Source organism: Vicugna pacos, unplaced genomic scaffold (assembly GCF_048564905.1).
Source record: "Vicugna pacos unplaced genomic scaffold, VicPac4 scaffold_17, whole genome shotgun sequence".
Lineage (NCBI taxonomy): Eukaryota > Metazoa > Chordata > Mammalia > Artiodactyla > Camelidae > Vicugna > Vicugna pacos.
This window is the reverse complement of record NW_027328738.1, coordinates 84,465-108,144: the sequence shown is the minus strand read 5'-3', so window position 1 is coordinate 108,144 and position 23,680 is coordinate 84,465. Positions and strand designations below refer to the sequence as shown.

Sequence of the window (23,680 nt, the reverse complement as noted above, 5' to 3'; positions counted from 1 at the left end):
GCCAGTTGTCAAACTGTGACTTTGCTCTTTGGACGGTGTACCAACCAAGGGTATTGGCCTTTTATATGTTTTCATTTCTCTTTAATACATGTCAGGTGATGAGGACGTGGGCATAAACGTTTGATATCTTGTCGAGGTGAGTCTTGGTAGCTGCCTAGAAGCGCGGCACAGCTACTGGTGCATCATACATCTTGCCGCCCATCCCGCTCCCAGGCTCCGTGATCACGGCAGAGTGGTTCCTTATTGAGCTGTCCGTCTCCTCTGTGACATCGTAACCAAACAAAAGGCTGGAGCGTATTAGCTTGGCTTTGCTCTTTTCCATCCTTCTCTTCTAATGATGATGACTGGTAGTGGACCCAGTTACGTTTGCAGATGACTTACAAGTAGGGCTGTCAGTACAAACCTTGTAATCCCCACTGTGTGATCTAGAGAAGAAAGTTACATTCTTTCCAAATTGTTTTGATGCACTTATGTGGGAAAATGATGTACGTTTGAATGTGTATTTCCTCTCTGAATCATCATGGCTAGAGATGAATATTTGTAGACACGGAATGAGTTTTCTGTATTTGAACTGTATGGTCCCCTAAATTCTCCCCAGCTTTTTAAAGTCATCACTGGAGTGCTACCTCCAGAGTGCCCCAAAGTATCCACCACTGCCTGCTCTTCGGACACTGTGAGTTTCCAAGTTGGAGAAGGCTGCTTGCTGGTAAGGCATTCTCTGGCACATCTCTGGTTGGGTGATGTGAGCTTAGAACACAAGACTTGGCAGACAGTAACTAACCACGATCACGTCCATTTCTGGAACACTCATGGAGGATTTTACACCTATGCTAGTGGAATACGTTATTTCATTTAGTTTTCCCAACAATCATAATTAGACTTTATCACCTGCATTAAAAAGGAAACTGTCAAAGCGAGTGACGTGCAGACTTTGGACTGGAACACGGGTCTTTCTGATCCCTGTCTCTGTTCCCTCCCCGGCCTATCCTTCCAAATGGCCTGGAGACTCTTCCTCAGTCTTGAGTTTCCCGCTGATGTTAACACTCTCTTTGTTTCTGGAGAGGAAAGCAAGTCTAAACTTCCTTTCCAGTTGGAAATGGAACGAAGAGTTAGCGTTGGAAGCCGGGAGAGTCTGTCCTGTGAAGAAGCGCTCTCCGAGCCACGTCCACTGGGACGTCACGTCCCTGTCTGGGCCCCTTGCTCAGCCTGTGCACAGGTGACAGCACAGATGGGCTGAGCAGTCCTCCCGGACAGAGCAGTGGGTTGGAAATGAGTTTGGGGATTTGGTTTCATTAGATAGCTTCCTGAGGGTCTTCGCCTGGCACTTCGAGTGGGAGCATTCCCTGTCCCACAGACTTGTGCTCTGGGTCCGTGCAGACCTGACGTGGCCTCAGCCTGAGGCTCAGGGCCCGTGGTGATGAGGAGCATTTTAGTCCATGGTCTGCCAGAGGCTCTGACACTTCTGGTCTGTGGGAATTTGTCCAGGATGATAATAATTCCTCCCCGAGTTTCAGATTTCCTTGCCTGTGAGCCGGGTAGTAATAGTTTCTGAGATGATTGTAATGATTCAGTAACGGGTGCAGCGTGTGCTGGCAGGTAGCTGGTGCTTAAGGAGAAGGAGTCGCAGTCACACTGTCAGCTTCTCACTGTGCGCTCTGTGCTTTGAGAGGTTGTGTGTTTGGTGAAAGTCCCGCCCAAACCCTAGGGTCTAGATGAACTGTTGTTCCTTTTCTTTCCCTTCCTTTTCCTCTTTCCCTTCTCGGTGTCCCATGTTTAGGTAGGAGATTCCTCTATTTCAGGGAATACGGGCCTTTCTAGTAAAAGGACAGGCGGAACACGGAGAGGTGGGGCCCGGAGGGGTCTGGAGCTTCTGCACAGCGCTGCTTCCCTGCATTTCTGCATCCGGTCCCGTCAGGGCACTGAGTCAGCCTTCCTCTTCCTTCCTGTGTCATCGGGTCTCTGTTTTATGGGAAAATCTTTTTACGTGTCTTTTTTCACTGACATGTTTCTTTCAGAAGCTTGTTGCTTTTCTCCCTGTGCTTCAGCGTTCCGAGGAGAGAATTCAGCAGTGCAGCCTCCTCTCCGAGCTCTATGAGTTGATCGGCTTCCACTGCAAGTCCGCCTCCTTCAAGCGGGTGGCCCCCTTGCGGCGCGCGGCCCCCGGCATCCCGGAGCCTGGCGGGAAGGCCTGCTCCCGCCTCCTCCTGCAGACGGTTCCTGGCTAAATTCTGTCGCTGGACCTGCAGGACTTCAGCAAAGGTGTTGGAACTAAAACATTGCTTCAGTCTCATTAACCATGCCTGGTTTGGGCCCTGCTGTCCTGTCTCATCAGGGTGAATTTTGATTCGTTTAGAACAGGGCTCAGCAGACTTTTTCTGTCAAGGGCTTGGGAGTAAATATTTCAGGGTCTGCAAACCTCCCGATCTCTGGTGCAGCTGCTCAGCTCTGCTGTTCAGACGCCAGAGCAGCCGGACAGTCCACACACCCACAGAGCTTTATTAACAGCAGTGGCTGGGGCTGGATAGGGTGTATGAACTGTAGTTTGTCCCCACAGCCTCCTCACTATTGACACCTGCACCAGAGCGTGCATTTGTGACAGTGGTTGAACCTACACTGACAAGTCATCATCACCCAGAGCCCATACTTGACACTCGGATTTACACTTGGTGGTGCGCACTCTGTGGGTTTGGACAGATGTGCAATGACATGTATCCACCATCACATCATCATACAGAGTCGTCTGTCTTAGTGACCTTAAAATGCTCCGTGCTGCACCTCATTCATTGCTCCTTCCCCTCTAGCCTCTGACAGCCACTGATCTTTAAGTCTCTGTGGTTTTCCCTTTCCCAGAACACCATACAGTTGCAATCAGACAGTTGCAGAACCTTCCCAGATTGGCTTCTTTCACTTAGTAATATGCATATAAGGTTCCTCTGTGTCTTTCCATGCCTTGATAACTCATTTCATTTTAGCACCCAATAATAGTCCATTTTCTGCATGGACCACAGCTTATCCATTCACCTACTGAAGAACAGCTTAGATGCTTCTGAGTTCTGGTGATTATGAATAAAGCTGCTATTTACATCTGTATGCAGATTTGTGTGTGGACATGTTTCCATTTCGTCGAGTAAACACCAAGGAGCACATTTGTCGGATCATATGTTAGGAGTACGTTTAATTTTGTAAAAAATTGCCAGACCGTCTTCCAAAGTATCTGGGATATTTTACATTCCCACCAACAATGTATGAGAATTCCTGTCGCTCCACAGCCTCACCAGCATTTGGTGCTGTCAGTGTTCTGCGTTTTGGCAGTTCTGACAGGTGTGCAGTGATACCTCGCTGTTTCAGTCTGCATCCCCTTGATGACAGATGCTGTGGAGCATCTTTCCATAGACTTCTTTGGCATCTAGATTTCTTCTTTGATGAGGTGTGTGTTCAGGCATTTTGGTCATTTTTTAATCAGGTTATTCATCCTTCTTGTTGAGTTTAAAGAAATTTTGGTATATTCTGGATGTCAGCCCTTTATCAGTGTGTCCCTGCCCTTCACCTGTAGCACCGGAGTTGTCCTTTGGGTCTCAGTGGGGTGTCAGATCTTCAAAGAGGTTCCCTGTCTTCCCTCAGCCTAAATACTGTCCTTGTATTTTTCACTTTCATTGACTCATTTTGTTCTTTTTAAATAGCATTTCCCATAATTTGTAAGTACATTAAAGAGAAAAGGGCAATGATTGAACACCGCCTGCCCCACCAGGCTGTGTGCCCTGTGAGAGCAGAGGCCCTGTCCCCACTCACCGTTTCCCATGACAGCACATGGCACATGTCCATGTAAAAGTGTGTAACGTGGGGCCAAACCTGATGAGCAGCTATAACGACATGTGTTGGCTGCCATTTATTGAGTAGACTTTGTTTCTGATTTTAATTATTAAATCACATGAATGAAACTTGTTCGTTTTGAAAAACAAAACAACAAATCTCACCTCCATGTGATTGGTACTTTCTACTTCGCCTTCTGAACCAGGAGGGGATGTTCACCATCATTTTGTGGAGGAGGTTGGGGAGGTAAAGTAAGAGAGTGAGATCAAATAAAGTAAAAATGATAACTATCAGTTGGCTTTATTTTCACTAAGACATAAAAGTTACTTTAAACCCTATCTCAGCTGTTGTTCTGTTGTTTTATACATTTCTCATAGAATTAAATGGAAGCCCATTAAACCCTGAAATGAAAATTGTGTGCTCAGGTCCTGAAAAGTGTTTATGTTTAGTTCTTTAAATGCAAATTTTCCCTGCTGGTTACAGAAATTCTAGGCGGGAACACAGCCGTGCGCTGTGTGTGTCTGCCTGCTTCACGGGATGCTCAGTGTCATTTTCATTTTCTTGGGTTGCAGTTTATGACGGTTTTCCATAAGATATATTGTTCAGCCTTTTCCTGAATGAAGGATGGAATTTTCCACAGAAAATCTTATGAAAGAGAGTGACAAGGCACATGGGTTTCCCAAAAAGGAATAGCTGATGTAATAAACCCTCACTATGGTGAACTTTTTTAATACAAGCCAGTTGAAAATTTTATCACTAGGTCATATGCCACAAATCTGTCTTAAGAATAAAAAGATCCAAATTTTATAGAAGAAGCAGTTTGAATCAAGTAGAAATTATGATTTGTACACTATTTGTTGGTGGAACTTATACTCAGTCTTATCATAATTGCCTGTGGTAGGAACTGGATCATTATTTATTTATTAAAAATAAAATCCACTAGGTGCTATTTGCTCCATTCTTGATGCGGCAGTGCTGAGGTTAGTTAAGTTCGGCTATTTAGGATTCTTAGCTAGGTTTTCCGGACATTGATTTCAGCCTCTTTATCTTTTCTGCAAACTCTTCTTTTATGTCGGCCTTTGGTCTTTTGACAATGTGGAAATACTGCACGGATCTGCCTTTCCCTTTTTTCCTGTCTTTGTGGGAAAAGATTTCTGTAAGACAGACTACTTGGATATTAAGGATTTTGTGTGGGGTAAGTTTGGTCAGTTCTAAGGATTTCAATTAATAAGTATTAATACTTGCTATTCCGCTAATGACAGTAAAATTATAAACTAACTTAAGTATACATCAGTAAGTATAGTAGAGTAAGCCCATCACCCAGATTAAGGAATTCACAAACTTTTCCATATTTCCTTTATTCAGACCTTCATTCTTTTATTTGTCCTTTGTTGAGGTATTTGACAGCAAATCCAAGAAGACATGTCATTTTACCCTATGTACTCAGGTAGGCATGTCTGAAAAATGAGGGCCTTTTCTTTAATCAGGTTTTTCCATTTGACCGATGTGCTCGTTAAGTACCAGCTGTATCAGGCATCTCACTAGGCATTAGGGATCCTTGGGGCAATGAGACAGTCCTGGCTCCCAAGGAAGTTTAAGGGCTGATGAAAGAAACCAACACAGGAGCTTGGGTGCCTCACTTAAGGTCCCTGCTGGATGACACCATTTGGACAAATTTGTGCACAATACAGTAGGATTCATAGAAGGGACTGGTCAGACTTGTAGGGCAGGCCGTGAGAGAGGCAGTCAGCAGGGCTACAAGAGGTGGAATCATTTGATAAGAATCTGAAATCCTTACTGCCAACCTTTCTACCAAGCCCCCAGGGCCCATCACACACCACCCTGTGCTGTAACTGTTTTTGATTCCAGTTACCACATCTCCTTCAGGAAGGATTTTAAAGTGGAAAATATTTAAAATCCGTAATTGTTGCCAGAAGGGATATAGAACAAGGAACATGTAAACAACAGAAATGTCCATCAGCACATGACTGGATAAAGACGAGCTGATACGTATATACAATGGAATACTACTCAGCCATAAAAGATGCCATTTGCAGCAACATGGATGGACCTGAAGACCGTCATTCTAAGTGAACTGGGGTTGAAAGAGAAAGAAAAATGCCACATGACTTCATTTATGGGAAATCTAAAATTAATAGCAATAATGATAAGACCACAAATGAACTAAATATTTTGATTTCTTGAATATATGTAAGCACATCTGACTGTCCTTTGTGATTGGATTACCATATTCTGTTTATTATTCTTTTGTAGATGTCCTTATTCCTCTGGTAACTGTAATTTTAAAAATCTAAATTTCTAATCTGTTCTTAGAAAGAGTAATTAGTACATATATGTAAACTAAAAAATGCAGTATACTCTATACATGTATTTACATGCAATTTGTGTATGTTAAGTTGAACTGTAATAATTCTACCTAATAAAACTGAAAAAGGAAAAAAATAAAAAATTTATTTAAAAAAATCACCCCTCTTTAGATATTAAACCTTTCATTTCTGAGATTCTGTGAAAGACAGCATGAAAGTAGGTTTTTAAGATTTTCTCCTTGCTCCTCAGTGAGCAGCCTGGGCTGCACAGCTTGGCCGCCACAGGCACCCAGGACTTGCCTGCTTGCTCCTCACTTGTTGGGAGGAAGTTTAGCTGCTTCAGGAATATTTATGCTCTTAGAAGTTGCTGAAAACCCCACAGAGCTTCTGTTTACATGGAGAGTGTCTGTCAATATACCCCATTTTAGAAATTAGAACAGAAAATTTAAACCCAAGAACTGACAAGCATTCGCTGGCCCAGCACATGGTCAAAGCAGTGTTGCCACGGTGGTGTGTGTTGGTTCTAGAAAAAATGCACCGTACACTCAAGAATGAGGGTGAAACCACAGATCTCATCTCAGAAATGCTATGAAGAGGTGGGACCCAAAGACCCTAAAACAGTGCTGAAGTCCCCAGATGTCCCAGAACACACAGAGCCATGGGACCAAGAATCCAGTGTCTTGTGGATCATCAGCCGTGGGGACCGCGTCCTGGGTCAGGAGCAGAAGTAGGAATAGCAGGCACACAGTCCTATTATACAAAGCTTTAAAGGTGTTGAAATGACTAAAAGAGTGGCAAAAATTTGCATTTAGAATACTACATTTCCTCTCCTGGAGACGTTAGAAGGATAACACTGATTAACAGAGGATGATTGTAATGGATTAACTATGTTACTGATGACATGAGCTGCTCACACTAACCCTGCACTCAGTGTAGACTAAGCCTTTTATGTACACACTTCATTAGGTCTGTACACCCCTGCAAGGTGGCATTAAGCACTCATACAACCATGAAACCAGTGACTATAAAACAGTCACAAGGCTTCCTCTCCAGCATGAGGTAGCAAAACCAGCAAGGATTTTCAATGACAAAAGCCAAAATCACATATATTTGGGAAAGAAAGCAAACAAAACACTGAAGAACAATAAACCAAAAGAGCAGATGGAATGGAAATTTTATTGAAGAAAGCAGTGATTGATTCAATTAAAACAGGTAATGTCCCTGGTATAATTGAACCATCAATCCAAATTTTTGGAAGTGTGGGTTGTGAAATTACTATCTCATTTAATATTGGAATTCCTAGTTGGGCCAATTTGATATTCATCACTGGTGCGATGTTAGCTATTTAGGTAAATAACAATATTCATATTTTGTAAGTTAACAGGAATCATAACACAGGATTTAGGGAGAGAATGCAAACAACTACTATCATACTCCATCCAGTAAGGACACGTGTCCCTGTGTCCCCAAAGCAATGAGAATTTGCACACAGAAAACACAGTTCTCCAGTTGTGACAAGTACGAGACCGTGAGCCATGAATTACGAGAACAAGCAACTGTTTAAATGCCATGGGCAAATTTTTTATCATCTTGAAAACATCACTGATGCACTAAGTAAGAAAAAGAATTGTTTTACTAACAAATCTAACTGACACAGAGGTTTTTCCAAGTAAGAAGGTAATTCCAAAAAGTGCAGTAAAATGAGTTAACATGAACTGTGCAGTGACGAAGCTGATATTAGACTGACCAGCATCACGATTTCTGGTTTTGCACTTGCTCTCTGCTCATCACCTCTGACACAAGAATGATTCATATGATTTTTTTCTTTAGGGAAAAAACAGATAAATAAAATCTAACTAGAAGATGTGGTATGGAAAGCAGTAATGAAGTTGTCTAACCAAATAATGCATCCAGTGTAATGTAGCACTAATTCGGGCACTAGAATTTTTTAAATCATGATTTATTTTATATCTTATTTCTATTTTAAAGGAGGCACTTAAAGTTTTCTACTTTATTCAACATATCTTGTGGGGGTTGTGATATACACTGGTATGGCAGTTTTCAGAGACTTAAAATCGCCTCTGTGGTTGTGGTCAGGAAAGGCAAGGCTCCCTCACAGCTGCGACGGAGAAGGTATCCCCGGAGTCCGCCTCCGGGCAGCTTCCGAACCGCATGTGCTTGCACTTGGCACAAGACACCATCAGCAAGTGTAACTGTGACAAGGAGATTTCCCCGGGGCCTGGAAGGTGCTCTAACATTGTGAAGCCACTTGTTTCCCAGTTAGGTAAGGCTTGGAAAAATAGTTTATTAGAAGTGACTTCCTTTGTATGTGCTTTTTGTCCTGAGAGGTCACTAATTAGCATAAATATAAAATACCCCATAATATAAGAATTGAGGTACCGCATCTTTCCATCTACCTGTCTATTTGTTTATCATATTTATACTTAGGTTACACTTTCTATGATGTTCAATTCCAGGCACCAAAAAAGAAAGGCTACAAAATATTTCTTATAAAAAGCGGGAATGAGTTTAAGGGTTAAAAACCACTACTTCTAACAATAAAAGCCAGATAATACTTTTAATCTCAAATGCATCAGACCTTCCCGAATTCCTCCCTTAAGTTCACTGTTACAACAGTAATGGAATCTCTGTCCTTCCAAGACTCGGGCCTGATCGCCACCCACCCAGATATCTGTCTGTGGGTCCCTACTTGTCCTCGAGGCCCCCAAACACACCTTATGGGTTGAAATTTCTTCACTGTCCCTACTGTAGGGGAAACCTGGATGTCCCAGGCACTGTCCAGGAGTCACACCTACCTGCAAAAATCAAAGTCATGTGACTGAAACGGGACAACCCAGGTGGTGTGATAGGGCTGAAAGCTCACCAATAACAGGTTTGGGGGCCTAACCCAAACCCTCCGGCTCCTCACATGAAGAAGGACAGGGAGGCGCAATTAGCCACGAGACTGTGGGGCTTCATTACTCCATGAATAAAGGATTTGTGCCAGTGCCACCTTTAGACAGGGAACCCCAGAACCCAGACTTGGAAGCATCCTGTCCCCTCCCCCCTGAACAAATATCCTCTCAAGACACATAGTGAGAGATGGGAGCCCCGGTGAGCTCTGGAATAAGATGCAATCTGAAAGACTGCTGGTAACAAATGGTGTGGGGCTCGGACAGCCCCCAGGACCACCAGCCCTTGTGGTATCACTGATGCCCACACTTCCATCAACAACAGTTTCTTCAGGACATTTATGCACATATAACCATCACACAAAAATGATTGCTTAGACATATTATAAGAGAAATAACATTATGAGAATGCCAAATTCATGACAAGTCAGTGTCAAGACCCCAGAGTATTTACTGGATGAGATCTCACGTGTGCTCCACAGTGAGCTTTAAACCCTTAGGACACAGTCATGGAACAGTAGGCATTTTCTTTCTTTCCTCCAAGTTGGCTTTACTGGAGAACTCTGTAGACAGAGGAAGACTCTGGATCCCACCTCTACTACTTACACAAAGGGCTCATCACGTGGAGAGGGATCAGCGCTGGTGTGACCGGCACCAATGTGAGCACTCCCGTGCCCACCTCCCCGAGGAGCAGAGCTCCCACCACAGGAGCAGAGACCCCCAGGAGCAGAGGTCTCCCCACGGGCACTGCAGTGCCTGCAAGAATCAGGAGTCTGATGAGTGAGCCTGGGGCGGGCAAGACAGGAAGCAAGCACCGCTCCCTCAAGCTCTGCAGGTGATCTCTGTGTCATCTTGAATAAATACAGTCAGCATTAAAGATGTTTGACAAGAGGGTAAAGGGTAAGGCCTCCCCAAATCTCCAAGCATTCTTTTAGTGGGAGTCCTGTTAGAACACATGGTGACAAGAGACGCTGGCTTTACATGCGCACGTTGCCCTCAGGGCTGCAGGGGAGGCCACGGTGCTGCCTCTGCACCACCTCCTGCCCTCGTCCCCCAGACCTCACAGGGGCCGCTGACTCGTTTCTCTGACTTTCTCTCCTTGGTTGTGCTGCTCTTCCAGCTTTTAAGAGCTCATAAAATCCTCACCAGAAAATCTTTAATAATGAACCCAACTAAAACGAAATCAACCAAAGGGACACACTGCCTTCTTCATTACTTTATATTTTAGGAAGATATTCTTGAAGACGACTCCCTGACATGAAGGGGTGGATTGAGGGGAAAAGAAAAGAAGACAACCATTTTGGGCCCATAAAAAATGAGAGGAAACTAGATGGTGTCTAGTCTTCATTGCACCTCTCTGCCTGCCCCAATTTCACATGCCCCTCCCAACTGAACTCATCAGAACTCGACTGAAGGAGACGGCTGTGCAAATTTATTGGAAACCAAATTAATCACTACGGAAACAGTCTCCCAAACCCAGCGAGAACACAGTAAGCTGACCCGTGCCAGGATCTGAATACGTGCAGATCCAAATTCCGACCCCCTCCCTGGTGGGTGTACTTACAGTGGGGGTGTCGCCATGCAGTTTGTCTGCATCCAACATATAAAAATGAAAGGGACTCCAGTTTTCAACATCACAGTCCCTCTGAAACAACTGGTGGTCAATTAGCGTTTGTCTCCAGCAAAACTCGATTTTCTCCCCTGCACGTGGGGGGTGAACACACAGAAGTGACTGATGATCCCCGCTGCGAGTGTAGCTAAGCATTTCTAAGCAAACTGGCTCCATCACCCTCCTGATGATCAGGGGATTGTGTGAGCCGCGGGGCTCTGCACACTAACGGCCAGGCAAGGAGGGCGCTTTCTTACATTGGGGAGAAAAAGGCTGGAGAAGCACTCGCTGGAAATAAATTCTAATTAAACCTTCAGGTGCGGTTCCTGCAGCAGAACTCACGCCAATAGATGAGGCTCCCTCCGTGCTGTCCAGTCATGTGAGCCAGGCTCATTATTATACCTGTGTGTTTGGTTTAGCAAGTGAATAATGTCTGTTTTCTGGAAATTGCATGAGGGTGGAAAACCTTCCAAACATGTTCATTTATTTGCTGTGGAATTTGTTTAATCCTCTTAAGAGCATTTAGAATGAAAAACTTCTTAAATTAGCATGTTTGCCTGAGAGACCTTTCCAGGCACATGGGCCGAAATCTAGGACAACGGAGAAACAAATTCAAAACCGTTTCAGCTGCACAGCACCGCAGAATGTGTCCAGTTTGAGAATCAAGAATTTTTTCTCCACACACTTTTCCTCCTCTGCCCAAATTAATCAGCCTCTGCTGCTCTTGTATAATGAGTATCGTATGACTCATCTTCTCTGCCTGTAAAATGGAAATGGGAAATAATTCTGCCCAATAAAGTGTCATAGAACTAACCCCCAAAATTATATATATTAAAAAAAAGGGCTTTAAGCTGTCCAGGGATATCAATAATTAATTTAATGTATCAATTGTTACCAGAATAAACTTTTTAGAATGTAACCCCTCCTCAGAAAACTTCAACTACTATTCAATAAAAATATCACAGGAAATTTCTGAAAAGAATTTAAAGGAAAATCATATTTAACTGAATCATATTCTAGGCACACTGAATAAATTCTCTTTAGAGAACTCCTACTTTTTTTTTAATAAATGACCTATAAGAATACACCCAGCATTAATCAGTATATCTTCATTCCTTTTTTTAAAATTCTGAAGGCATGCTATTTTTCTTAAACCAAATGAGGAGGTAGTCACAAGCCAATAGAGAACGGAATTACCTAAGAAGACATTATAAAGCAGCAAGAGCAACTAGCACTATGTCAAACATTCTGCCTGTGAGTCACTCATATCATCTCATTTTGACCTGACGGCTTGGAGGTGAGCTCCATCAGCCCATTCAACACATAAAGAAACTGAGGCTATGGGTGGTCATGTTTCCAGTACTTGGTGGAGCCAGGATCCAAACCCGGATCTTTATCTTTAGAGCCTGTGCCTTTACCAGATCACACGACATTTCTCACTCTTCAAATGCACTCAGTCCCAAAGGTAACACACCTTCCTTGCGTTTCTAGGAGTTTTAGGATGTACTGAATTACAAGGACTAATCAGACATTTGTGTGGCCTAATTTTATATTTTCTGGTTTTTCTGAATATGTTCAGGCCAAATTCATTCTACTTATGAGAAGTCCTGAGGCAGAGGAGAGAGTGGAAATAAGCCAGACATAAACAATTTCAAGGGATCCACTTCATGAAGGAAGGAAAGTATTGAGTAAACCACTTCAGCAACATGCTTGTCAATAAACCTTGGTGTCTCTGTCTCAGCCTGAAGGAGCGTAAGCCCTCCAGCCCATCTGCCTTCCTGCCACATACCCTGGATGTTCTTGGTTCCCTCACCTGTGACAAGTGTGTTCTCCTAGGACTCTGTAGAGATTAAATGATAAAACTATATGCAAACGGGCTACCTCATTGCCAGACAGTAGGCACTGAACAAATAATAAAATTATTTTGTTTCATGAAAATGGAAGACAAGTCTCCCAATTAAACATTCCTGATAGAATCCCAACAAGCACTTTAACTTATCTGCCAGAAATTGTAAAATAGCATTTCTTTTTTGAAGGCTGTATCCATTCTCCCTACTTTTTACCAATCCTGGCTGTTATCCTGAAAATCTATTCCCAGAACTTGGCATCCATCTCCCATATTTAAATCCTTTAAGTTTGAAATTATGATGAAGCTTGGGCACATAAAGTTTCACACCATTATTCACAGAATAAACAAAGACCACAGGATCAGGGCCACCTTCAGGCCCCATGTGCTCAGGACAGGCTCCATACTTCACAAAATCAGAAGCATGCTGTTTGAAGAGAAAGGAAATTGAATGTGATCAAGGAGGCTGACATAGAGCACCGGCCGGCTCACGAGACGAATCCGTCGCCCCCTCGTCTGACCTAAGTCATCTAACACAGTAATCCGTTGATCTCTAACTAAAACTAGAACACGGGTAGGGCTGGAAAGTAATAATTTTTCCTACAATATATACATATTGTCAACTAAATATTGGCACTTGTCATCTGTCTCTGATTTGGTTAAGTCATGAGCCACTGCACTGCTGGCCTCCAACACCCTCTGAACATCAGGAATGGGGCACTCTGTGCTCTGGGAAAATGGGCAGAAAAGTCTTCAGATAGTTAGACATTTTCAGGAAATTTTATGAGCCCAAACTCTTGCATCTCCTCCTATCTAGAAAAGCACTAAAATCATTAACAGAGACACCTGCTCCTTGACTAGCAGCAGCTTCTGCCTAAACGTGTACTGGACCGCACGTCCCTCTTCACTGAAATCTTATATAATTCTGAGCTCCCCCTCATCTTCAGAGCAGTTCCTCCGAGCTCTCTGAGATACTGTCACCTGGACTCTGGTCCTCATTTTGCCCCAGATAAACTTTAACCAACATCTCTCAAATTTTGTGGTTTATCGACAGTACCACAGAAATCAAGTTTACATACTTGAACTCATAGTAAACATCCAGTATCAAACATTTCTTGATTTAAATTCCTATTTAAATGTAAATAATTATTCCATTTCTTAAATATAACATTTTTAAATATAAATTAACAGATATTTGTGAAACTTCGAAAAATATAGTCTAGAAAAATTTTAGCAACTAAAAAAAGCTATTGTGTGGAGCTTTAGAATTTCAAAAGTGGAAGAGAATAGTATTGTAACTCAAGTTCTTGTTTTAAATGCAGGGATCCTGAGACCTCAAAAGACATATCAATTTGCCTGATTTTATACACTGTCCTATAACAGAAAATCTAGAACTAATTTCCTGGTCTTTGAGAAACCAAGGCTTCCTCTGCTGGTGCAGGGCTGAACTTTATGAAAATGGGTCGTGAGAAAGAATCAGAATATGGGGACCTGGGTGAGGCAGCGGAAGAAAGGAGGGTCTCACCTGGTCGTGGGTGAGAAATAGGCTCCCGCAGTGCTGGTGTGATGGGCATCGCTCAAGTGCCTGAAAACTACTATTTAGCACACCTGCCACCAAAACGTACACAAGCTGTTTAGCTAGAAGGCTGACCAGGAGGCTTTCTCAGTGAGACAACGAGCTACATTCACATAAATTCTACAACTACAGGAACAGAAAGAATAGAAAACTGATATTAATTTTTAAAAATTTACATCAAGAACCAAGGAAATTCCAGGAGACATATAAAGAATTGTTGGACGTTTCATTATGGGAACTTACTGCCAATTCATTTGTCTTAAAAGCTGTGCTATAAAATATATTGTCCTTTGCTGTTCCAAATCACATTTGAAAGAAATAATGTTTCTTAAGTGTGTTCCTGGAAATTTCTTCTATTTCCTAACACCAAATCTCAGACCCTTAATTAAATGGGGTGTTGGCATTTTGTCCACTGTTCTCTTGGCAATTTGCTGTTCCTTCAAAGAACAAGGGGGGAGTCACACAGAAAAGCATTTGAGCATCAGGCTGCTTACATTTCCTCCAGAAGTCTTGGAAAATAACGTGGAAATGAACAGCAGGACAGAAACCTGGCGGGAGGTTCCCTGGCTAGAAGGTGAGAACAAATGTGTTCTCCAACGTGCTCTGGTAGCAACTAGTTTAAATGAACCGAGCAATTGTTCCAGCATACACGCAGCTCTACATGAAAATCTCAATCGTTACCAACCGCTCAGTGCAGCCCGAAGCAATGGACGGACTGAGGAGGCCACTGGTGCCTCATCATGGTGCCTTACATCACGTGCAGGATGAGAGGTGCCTCCCCGCCCCCTCCCTCCCCTCCCCTCGAGGGAGATGGCTGGTCCTCAGCTGAGCTTACCTCATAGCAAGCTGTCTCTCAGCCCTCTGTCTAAAGCAAGATAAAAGCAGGAAAGCTACCTGGGACTTTACAGAACCATCCCAAAAGGGAACTGAAGCACCTTTCTTCCCTCCTCTCAGCTGCCTGGAATGTGGACTTGATGGTTGACCCTCAGGCAGCCACTTTGGGCCATCAAGTTGACGGGCTGAAAATAACAGGCATCTGGTTCTCTGACCCCGGGGCCTTCATGCAAACCAGCCCTGCGGTACCGATTGCTTGACTTCTTTATGTAAGAGGGAAATACAAGTTTAGCATGTGTAAGCCACTGCTGTTATCTGGGGAAGTAGCTGTTGTACATTGCCATGGTAAGTCCTAATAATAAAGTTAAAGTTTCACCAAAAACTATTTACCAAATAGTTAATAAATGATAGAGTTCCTGATTTTTGTTTTAATGCTATGAAATGTAAGTCAAGTTTCAGCATATGCTAGTAAAATAAGACACTGTGGAGGAAAAGCCAAACAGAGATTGTAGAACAGAGACCCAAAGCATCCACTTCTCCAAGGCACAGGAGGACAGCTGTGACTCTACGTGACAAGGCTGGAGTCACATGGGCTACCTGTTTTCCTTTTCTTGGGTTGTGTTTTGTTCCCAGCCATGGGAAAAATGGATAAGGCTGCTGGTCAAATTATTTCAGGAACAGCTTCCATCATGTAGAACCCCTGTCTCTTCCTTTCCTCTGCCTCTTGGAATGTTCTGACACAATTAATCAGTCCAGCCTTCTAAATTGAGCAAATGGATCTCAATCAATCTGCTTTTAGACACAGTTAAGAAATAGACATTAAAAAGCATAACTAGGAAATCTTATCTTCCAGAGGTCATTGCACAGATGAAAAAGGAGAATAGCTGTGAATCACTCTGTAAACCCTAAGTGCAATACAAACAATATTAGTACTGGTTCTATGTCACATTCATCAAAAAAGGAAAACAGAACAGTTTTCTACCAGAAGGAGAAGGTGCTTTGCAATTTTCTGTCACTTTAAATCTTCAAAAGTTTCTATAAAATTGATGTCTTTAAAAAAATCAATGCATATTAGGGACCAATTTTAATTCCTTCATCTCCCCCGGTTTAACACATATCAAGAATGATACAATTTCTAGACATTTTATCTAGGAAATTCTTCGGTATACATGAGGCACAGAGCATGACAAATTGTCAGTATCACTCAGGATAGGAAAACCATGTTTGATACCCGAACTTGAAGACATGAAGAAGATGCCTGACTTATCCCACTGACCTTTCAAGCTATTATTTTTGAAACATTTGTTTCTTCTTGGTCCAGAACAGACACGCATTTGTTGATGTGAGACATTTTTAGTAGAAATGTCAACCCATCATTACCACTTTAGAGACCGAAAACTTACCCTCCTCATCCACGTGAACATAGCATCCTTACTGATTCCTAACATGAAAAATGACCACTGATGACATCTCAGGATGCTCCAATGCAGAGGTTCTCTGCTGCAGTGAGGAGGAAAGAGCCGTGTGCTTCAAGACGCACTTACTGTCTGTAGCTCACTTGGCAAGACACTGCAACTTGTCTAAGCTAAAGCTTAAAAGTGGAATATAGAGACAACATCCATGGCAGAGGGCATTCGGAGGCTAATTCCTTGGCCCCACTTCATCACTTCTCAAGAACCGTGGGCAATACCTTGAGAAAGTCAGCAATATGTTACCCAACACATCAAAAAGCTGCGCCTCCTACTAATTCACAGTAAGTGTCATCTGGCTCAAGAGATCTCCCTGTGTCTCTATAGTGTACGTCTAATTTTTCTTTATTTTCTCGGTTGGGGGACACTCCTTTTTTGAAAATCCCCCTCCCTGCAGTAGAAGTTCTTAGTTTCCCAATCAGAATGCAGGCTTGAAGGGGGGCAACAGAGCTGAGAAAACATAAATCAGTATTTATTCCTTGATATATTTTTTGCACATGTACTAAAAATCATTGGGTCAGTTGGACATCAATATCATATCTAATTTACACAATTGTCAACTGTCATTTTACTACCAGCTCCTGAAACAGTCACGTGGTCACTAGGTTTTTATTCTTCCCTTGACCCATGGATTCGATGATTTCTAACCAGACACAATAGCTTTTTGAAAAGAAGTCTGTTTCACCTTTTGCTTTTAAACTGAACTTGTGTCCTTGACCCTGACTTCATTCCAACATTCCCAAAAAGGTATCCAAGGACAACCACATTTGACATCATCACTAGATGTGTTGAATACAATGCTGAGCTGATTCTTCCAGATCATTAAAATATAAATGCACATTATCCTGTGGTCATCTTCAATTTGTGGTGTTTTCAGTAATCGTTACCTCTTTGGATACTTTATCACACATTTAGCATTTCTTTATGCAATTCAGTTACATTAGTATATAAGATTTCAAAAGAACTGCTTTCTCAAAATGATGACATTTAACATCTATGGTCTTTTTTAAATCAAGTAATTCAATAAGGTTGTCAAGGACAGCAGTGAAGGTTGTGTGTGGAGATTGCTGCTTCAGAGTCTCCAGTCCTGCCCCATGATCTTACAGGTGTTTATGCATCTTTGTCTGTGTTATCACATCAGTCTATTAGGAGCTGAAATTAAACTACCTGGATGCTAATTTTTCTTTTTAAAAACAATAAACTCAATTTCCCCTTCTAATTCTTTATTGTTTCTCATACTGAGGCTCACCACTTTTCCTAATATATATATTTGGTGGGGAGGGGGGCACAGCCCTGAAAGCCTGCAGACAGCACCAACTCTATAAGATTAACCAGAGGTGGCCGTGGATATTATGTGACTTCAGCCACTGAGCACGAGCACCTGCTGTCCCTCCAACTGTTCTGCCTCCATTGTTGACAGCCCTGAAGGTCACTGCACCTTGTAAAATTCTACAACATTACAGTTCATATATTTTTGAAAGTTATATATTTGGGAAAGTCGTCTGCTGTTTGTGTAAAAAGGGGGGTGCTTCCCTTTGCTCATTTCATGCTAAACTAAGTCCAGAAAGACACACACACACACACACACACACACAGTTCTGAGTGCCCCCAAGGAAAAGTTTGAAAGGCTTTGGGAGAGTGGTGGCACTCAAACTTTTGGAAATTTGAGCTCTATGAGAGCATCACTTATTCAGAAATTAAGCATTATAATTCTTAATGAAGAGATTCATAATCACCCACAAGATACTTACCAGAATTTTTTAAAAGAAGTTATCTTCCCTAAAATCCAATGATAATTCAAATATCCATGGAAAGAAAGTAGATCAGTAATATCAAGCAATAATTTCTACACTATTGCTGATTAGCCTTCAGCCCCAACCAAAGGCCATACAAATAAGATACCTGGAGATAAAGAGATGGAAAAGAGGTATTAAAAAGCAAGAATATAAAAGAAGTAGTGGCCTTATGGAAACCTGTTCATTTTCTTTGAAATAATTTCTTGGTTACAGGAACTCACTCTTGAGGATCTGGAAATGCATCAAGAGGAAATCTAGCAGGGAGAAGAAGGAGAAGTAAGTCTCATTTATCTCTGAGGCTGATCCTAAATGAAAAAAATTTTCTTGGCTTCCAGAATAGACAACATGCATGGTTCCCTTAGCAGAAGACTGAGGAGGAGAGAAAACTGAATGTGTGTACAAACCATCCTTCACCAACCCTGTTGGAACACAGAATTTTGGTGTAAGGGGCACTGCCTGACCTATAAATATAAGAGAAGGAACAAGCTCTAATAAGGTTTTTGAGCGAAAAATGCTTTTAACTTTAAACCTACTCTAGGAAACATGCAGAGAAATCATGGTATGTGCTTGAGGTGTAGCCTTGCTGTTTACATTACATAAAGGAATGAGTCCCCACATGTACCATTTTGGGAACGGAATCTGTGTTGTAGCCTCCTTCACTTAGGTTTTTAGAAACCCTGAGTTTCTGGCCACGGGGAATTAGGCTTGTTGCATATCTAAGGGGCAGTAAAAACTCCAGGGCTCTTTTCCATTGCAAACCACTTCTACTTGAGACCGGCTTTAAGAATCATGCTGAGAAATCAGAGTAAGTGTTTCTACATGTCACTCTACATTTTATGCTGGATGAAAGAACGTCTCTCCACATGGTCACCTCTGACATCAGTATGTGTGTTGGAGACGTCCTTCACATAACTTCTTGGAAAGCCAGAGTTTCTGGTCTAGAGGAACTATGCTACTTACATATCTAAGGGGAAGCAATCGCAGCAATTATATTTTCCAGAGCAAACAATTTTTACATTGAAACCGGCCCTTGAAAACATACAGAGAAATCAGAGAATGTCTTACTACAATTCACTCTACCTTTTATGCTGGAAAAAAGAACGCCTCAACACATACTGAATTCTGAGGGTTGAATGTGTGTGAATACCGCCAAACACATAGCTTGTTGGGAAGACACAGTTTCTTTTGGGTGGGTAACTAGAACACATACATATATAAGGGGAGGTATTAATTGCAACTCAGTTTTACAGTGAAAATTATATGAACTTTGTACAGGCACTAAGAAACCATACAAGAATGCAGAGTTAGACTTTCTACTGCAATCCATTTCTATTATGCTAGATTAACGAACGTTTCTCAACAGCTACTTACTGACAGTTGAATGTGTGTGAAAGCAAACAATTCACAATTTTGTCAGGAAAACACAGCCTCTCTTGTGTGGGGAATCAAAACACATATATATATAAGGGGAGGACTAGCTACAATTAGGTTTTACAGCGAAAATTGCATAAACTTCAAAAAGGAAAAGGAAACATACTGAGAAATCAGATTGTTTCTACGGGTCCCCACTCGTTTAATGCTAGATGAACGAACGCCTCTCCACATGAACAATTCTGAGAGATGAATCTGCGTGAAAGACGACAATAATTTGGATTCTTGGGAACATAAGTTACCTTTCGATTGGGGAAACACACTACATAAATGTATACGGGGAGGCACTCTTTAAAACAATGTTTTACAGAGAAAACAGAGCGAAATTGAAACAGGCACTAGGAAACATACTGAAAAATCAGAGAGTTACAATTGCTCCACATTACACTAATGCTTGACGAACAATAGTCTCTGAATATGATAAAATCTGAGAGATGAATATGTATGAAAGAATACAATAACTACAATAACAAAGCTTGTTCGGAACACACAGTGGATTTTGATCTACAGATATATATAAGGGGAGGTACAAGCTTCAAATCAGTTTAAAAACAAATGGAATAAATTTCTAACGGGCACTACGAAACATACTGAGAAACCAAAATAAGTGTTACTATTGCAACACATTCATTTATTTCAGATGAATATAAGTCTATTCATGAGCAAAATTTTGAGAGATAACTGTGTGTGAAAGCAGATAATCACCTAGCTTATGAGAAATACAGAGATACTATTCAGTGGGAAACAACAGGACATAAATATATACAGGAAAGAACTAGTTCCAACTCGGTTTTACACGGAAAACTGCATGAAATTCAAGCCGGCACTAGAAAACAATGAGAAACCAGAGAAAGTGTTTCTCCTGCAAACCATTACATTTGTGCTAGATGAACGAACGTCTCTCCACATGTTCAGGTCTGAGAGATAAGTGCGTGTGAAAGCCGTCCTTGACCTAGCTTGTTGGGAAACAAAGATTCTTTCAGTAGCAAACACCACAACATACATATATTTGGGGAGGTACAAGCTCCAACTCGGGTTTACAGTGAAAACTGCAGGAAATTCAAACAGGAATAAGGAAACAGACTAAGAAAGCAGAGAAAGTGTTTCTCCTACAACCCGTTCCCTTTGTGCTAGATGAACGAACGACTGTCCACATGCTCATTTTTAAGAGTTAAGTGGGTGTGAAAGCCATTCAAAACCTAGCTTGTTGGGAACACAAAGTTCCCTTTCAGTTCCAAATTTCAATATATAAATATATATGGGGAGTTACAAGCTCAAATTCGGTGTTACAGTGAAAACTGCAGGAAATTCAAACCGGCACTAGGAAACAAACTGAGAAACCAGAGTAAGAGTTTCACAAGTAAACCGTTCCATTTGTGCTAGATGAATGAACGTCATTACACATGCTTATTTCAAAGATTTAACTGGGTGTGAAAACCGTCCTTCACCTAGGTTATTTGGAACACAAAGATTCTTTTCAGTATCAAACCACGGTACATACATATATATGTGGACTTACAAGCTCCAACTCATTTTTACAGTGAAAATTGCAGGAACTTCATACCGGCACTAGGAAACAGACTGAGGAACCAGAGTATGTGTTCCTCAGCAATCAGCTCACATTTTGCTACATGAAAGAACGACTCTACACATGCTAATTTCTAAGAGATAATTGGGTGTGAAAGTCGTATTTCACCTAGCTTGAGGGGAACACAAAGTTACTTTTCTGTTCCAAACTCCACTACATATATATATATGGGGTGGTACCATCTCCAAGTGGGTTTACACTGAAAGCTGCAGGAATTTCAAACCCGCAATAGAAAGCAGACTGAGAAACCAGAGTAAGTGTTTCTGCTGCAACCCGTTCCCTTTGTGCTGGATGAGTGAACGTCTCTCCACATGCTCAGTTCTGAGAGATAAGTGTGTGTGAAAGCCGTCCTTCACCTAGCTTGAAGGGAACACAAAGTTTCTTTTCAGTTGCAAACTCCACTACATACATATATATGGGGAGTTACAAGTTCCAATTCGGTTTTACAGGGAAAACTGCAGGAACTTCAAACCGGCACTAGGAAACAGACTGAGAATCCAGAGTAAGTGTTTCCCCTACAACCCGTTCCATTTGTGCTGGATGAACGAACGTCTCTCCACATGCTATGTAATGAGAGATAAGTGTGTGTGAAAGCTGTCCTTCACCTAGCTTGAAGGGAACACAAAGATTCTTTTCAGTAGCAAACACCACTACACACATATATATGGGGAGGTACAAGCTCCAACTCGTTTTTACAGTGAAAATTTCAGGAACTTCAAACAGGCACAAGGATAGAGACTCAGAAACCAGAGTAACCGTTTCTCCTGCAACCCGTTCCCTTTGTGCTGGATGAACGAACGTCTCTCCACATACTCAGTTCTGAGAGATATGTGTGTATGAAAGCCGTCCTTCACCTAGCGTGAAGGGAACACAAAGTTTCTTTTCAATTGCAAACCCCACTCCATACATATATATGGGGAGGGACAATCTCCAACTCGGTTTTACAGTGAAAACTGCAGGAACTTCAAACCAGCACTAGGAAACAGATCTGGAAACCAGAGTAATTGTTTGTCATGCAACACGTTCCCTTTGTGCAAGATGAGCGAAAGTCTCTCCTCATGCTCATTTGTGAGGTATAACTATGTGTGAAACCCGTCCTTCATCTTCCTTTTTGGGAACACAAATATTGTTTTCACTTACAACTTCCACTACAAAAATATATACGGGTAGTTACAAGCTCCAACTCGCTTTTGCAGTAAAAACTACAATAACTTCAACCGGCACTAGAAAACAGACTGAGATACCAGAGTAAGTGTTCCTCCTACAATCCTTTCTCTTTGTACCAAATGAAATGTCTTCTCTCCACATGCTGAGTTCTTGAGAGATTAGTGTGTTCAAAACTGTTCTTCTACTAACTTGTTGGGAACACATGCTTTCGTTTTAGTTGAAAGATACACATGCGGATATACTTTCGTTCATGTTGCACAATGGATACGTGTTTCTGAAGGAACCCTCACCCTTGTTTCTCAGTCTGTTTCATGGTGCCGATTTTAATTTCCTGCAATTTTCAATGTAAATCCGTGTTGGAGCTTGTACCTCCCTATATGTATGTTTGCAGTGTTGTTTCCACCTGAAAAGTGTCTTTGTGTTCCCAAAAATGTAGGTTATTGTCTGTTTTCACACACACATCTCTCTCATAATTGAGCATGTGTAGTTTTGTTCCTCTATCTATCATTAAGTGAATGGTTGGCAGTTGTAACACTTACTCTTGTTTCTCATTATGTTTCCTAGAGCCGCTTAGACTTTCATGCAGTTTTCACTGTTAAATCGAGTTCGAGCTATTACCTCCCAATATATATGTATAAATTTTTTTTCCTATAGAAAGAAACTATGTGTTCACAACAAGTCAGGTGATTCACGGATTTCACACAGACATTTTCTCAGAGTTCATCATGTGGACAGACGTCCATTCATCTAGCAGAAAGTGAATGGTTTGCAGTAGTAACACTTCCTCTGGTTTTTCAGTATGTTTTTTAGTGTCTGTTTGAAGTTCATGAAATTTTCACTGTTAAACCGAGTTGAGCTATTACCCCCATATATATGTATGTAGATTGTTTTCCCACTGAATGAAACTCTGTGTTCTGTACAAGCTAGTTTATTGATGGCTTCCACACAGTCTTAACTCTCATTACTCAGCAAGTGGAGAGACGTTTATTCATATAGCATAAAGAGAATAGGTACCACTAGAAACTCATACTCTGATTTCACAGTATGTTTAATATTTTCGGTTTGAAGTTCATGATGTTTTCACTGTAAAACCTTGTTGGAAACTGTACCTGCCAATGTATATTTATGTAGTGTGTTCCTCACTATAAACAAACTATGTGATCCAGAGGAGATTTGTGATTTTCGGCTTTCACACACATTCAATTTTTGAAACTGAGAATATGAAGAGGGATTCGTTCATCTACCCTAAACAGAATGGATTGCTGTAGATACACTTACTCTGGGTTCTTAGTATATTTCCTAATTCCGGTTTGAA

At 41.7% G+C, this 23,680-nt stretch overlaps 1 protein-coding gene and 1 pseudogene across 3 annotated transcripts in view; one reads left to right on the top strand and one right to left on the bottom strand.

Annotated features, from left to right (window-relative positions):
• Positions 1-2,493, top strand: part of LOC140692798 (trafficking protein particle complex subunit 9-like) — a 55,488-nt gene extending 52,995 nt beyond the window's left edge. Inside the window, exons 4-5 of one of the 3 annotated variants that reach the window (XM_072957074.1) lie at positions 599-706; positions 2,046-2,493. In XM_072957074.1, the coding sequence (XP_072813175.1) occupies positions 599-706; positions 2,046-2,225 (288 nt within the window). In that variant the 3' untranslated portion in view covers positions 2,226-2,493. The remainder of the gene's footprint in view (positions 1-598; positions 707-2,045) is intronic. The other 2 variants (XR_012068398.1, XR_012068401.1) reach the window with 2 other exon arrangements.
• LOC140692795 (anoctamin-6-like) overlaps positions 1-23,680 on the bottom strand; it is a 363,584-nt pseudogene that overhangs the window by 269,022 nt on the left and 70,882 nt on the right.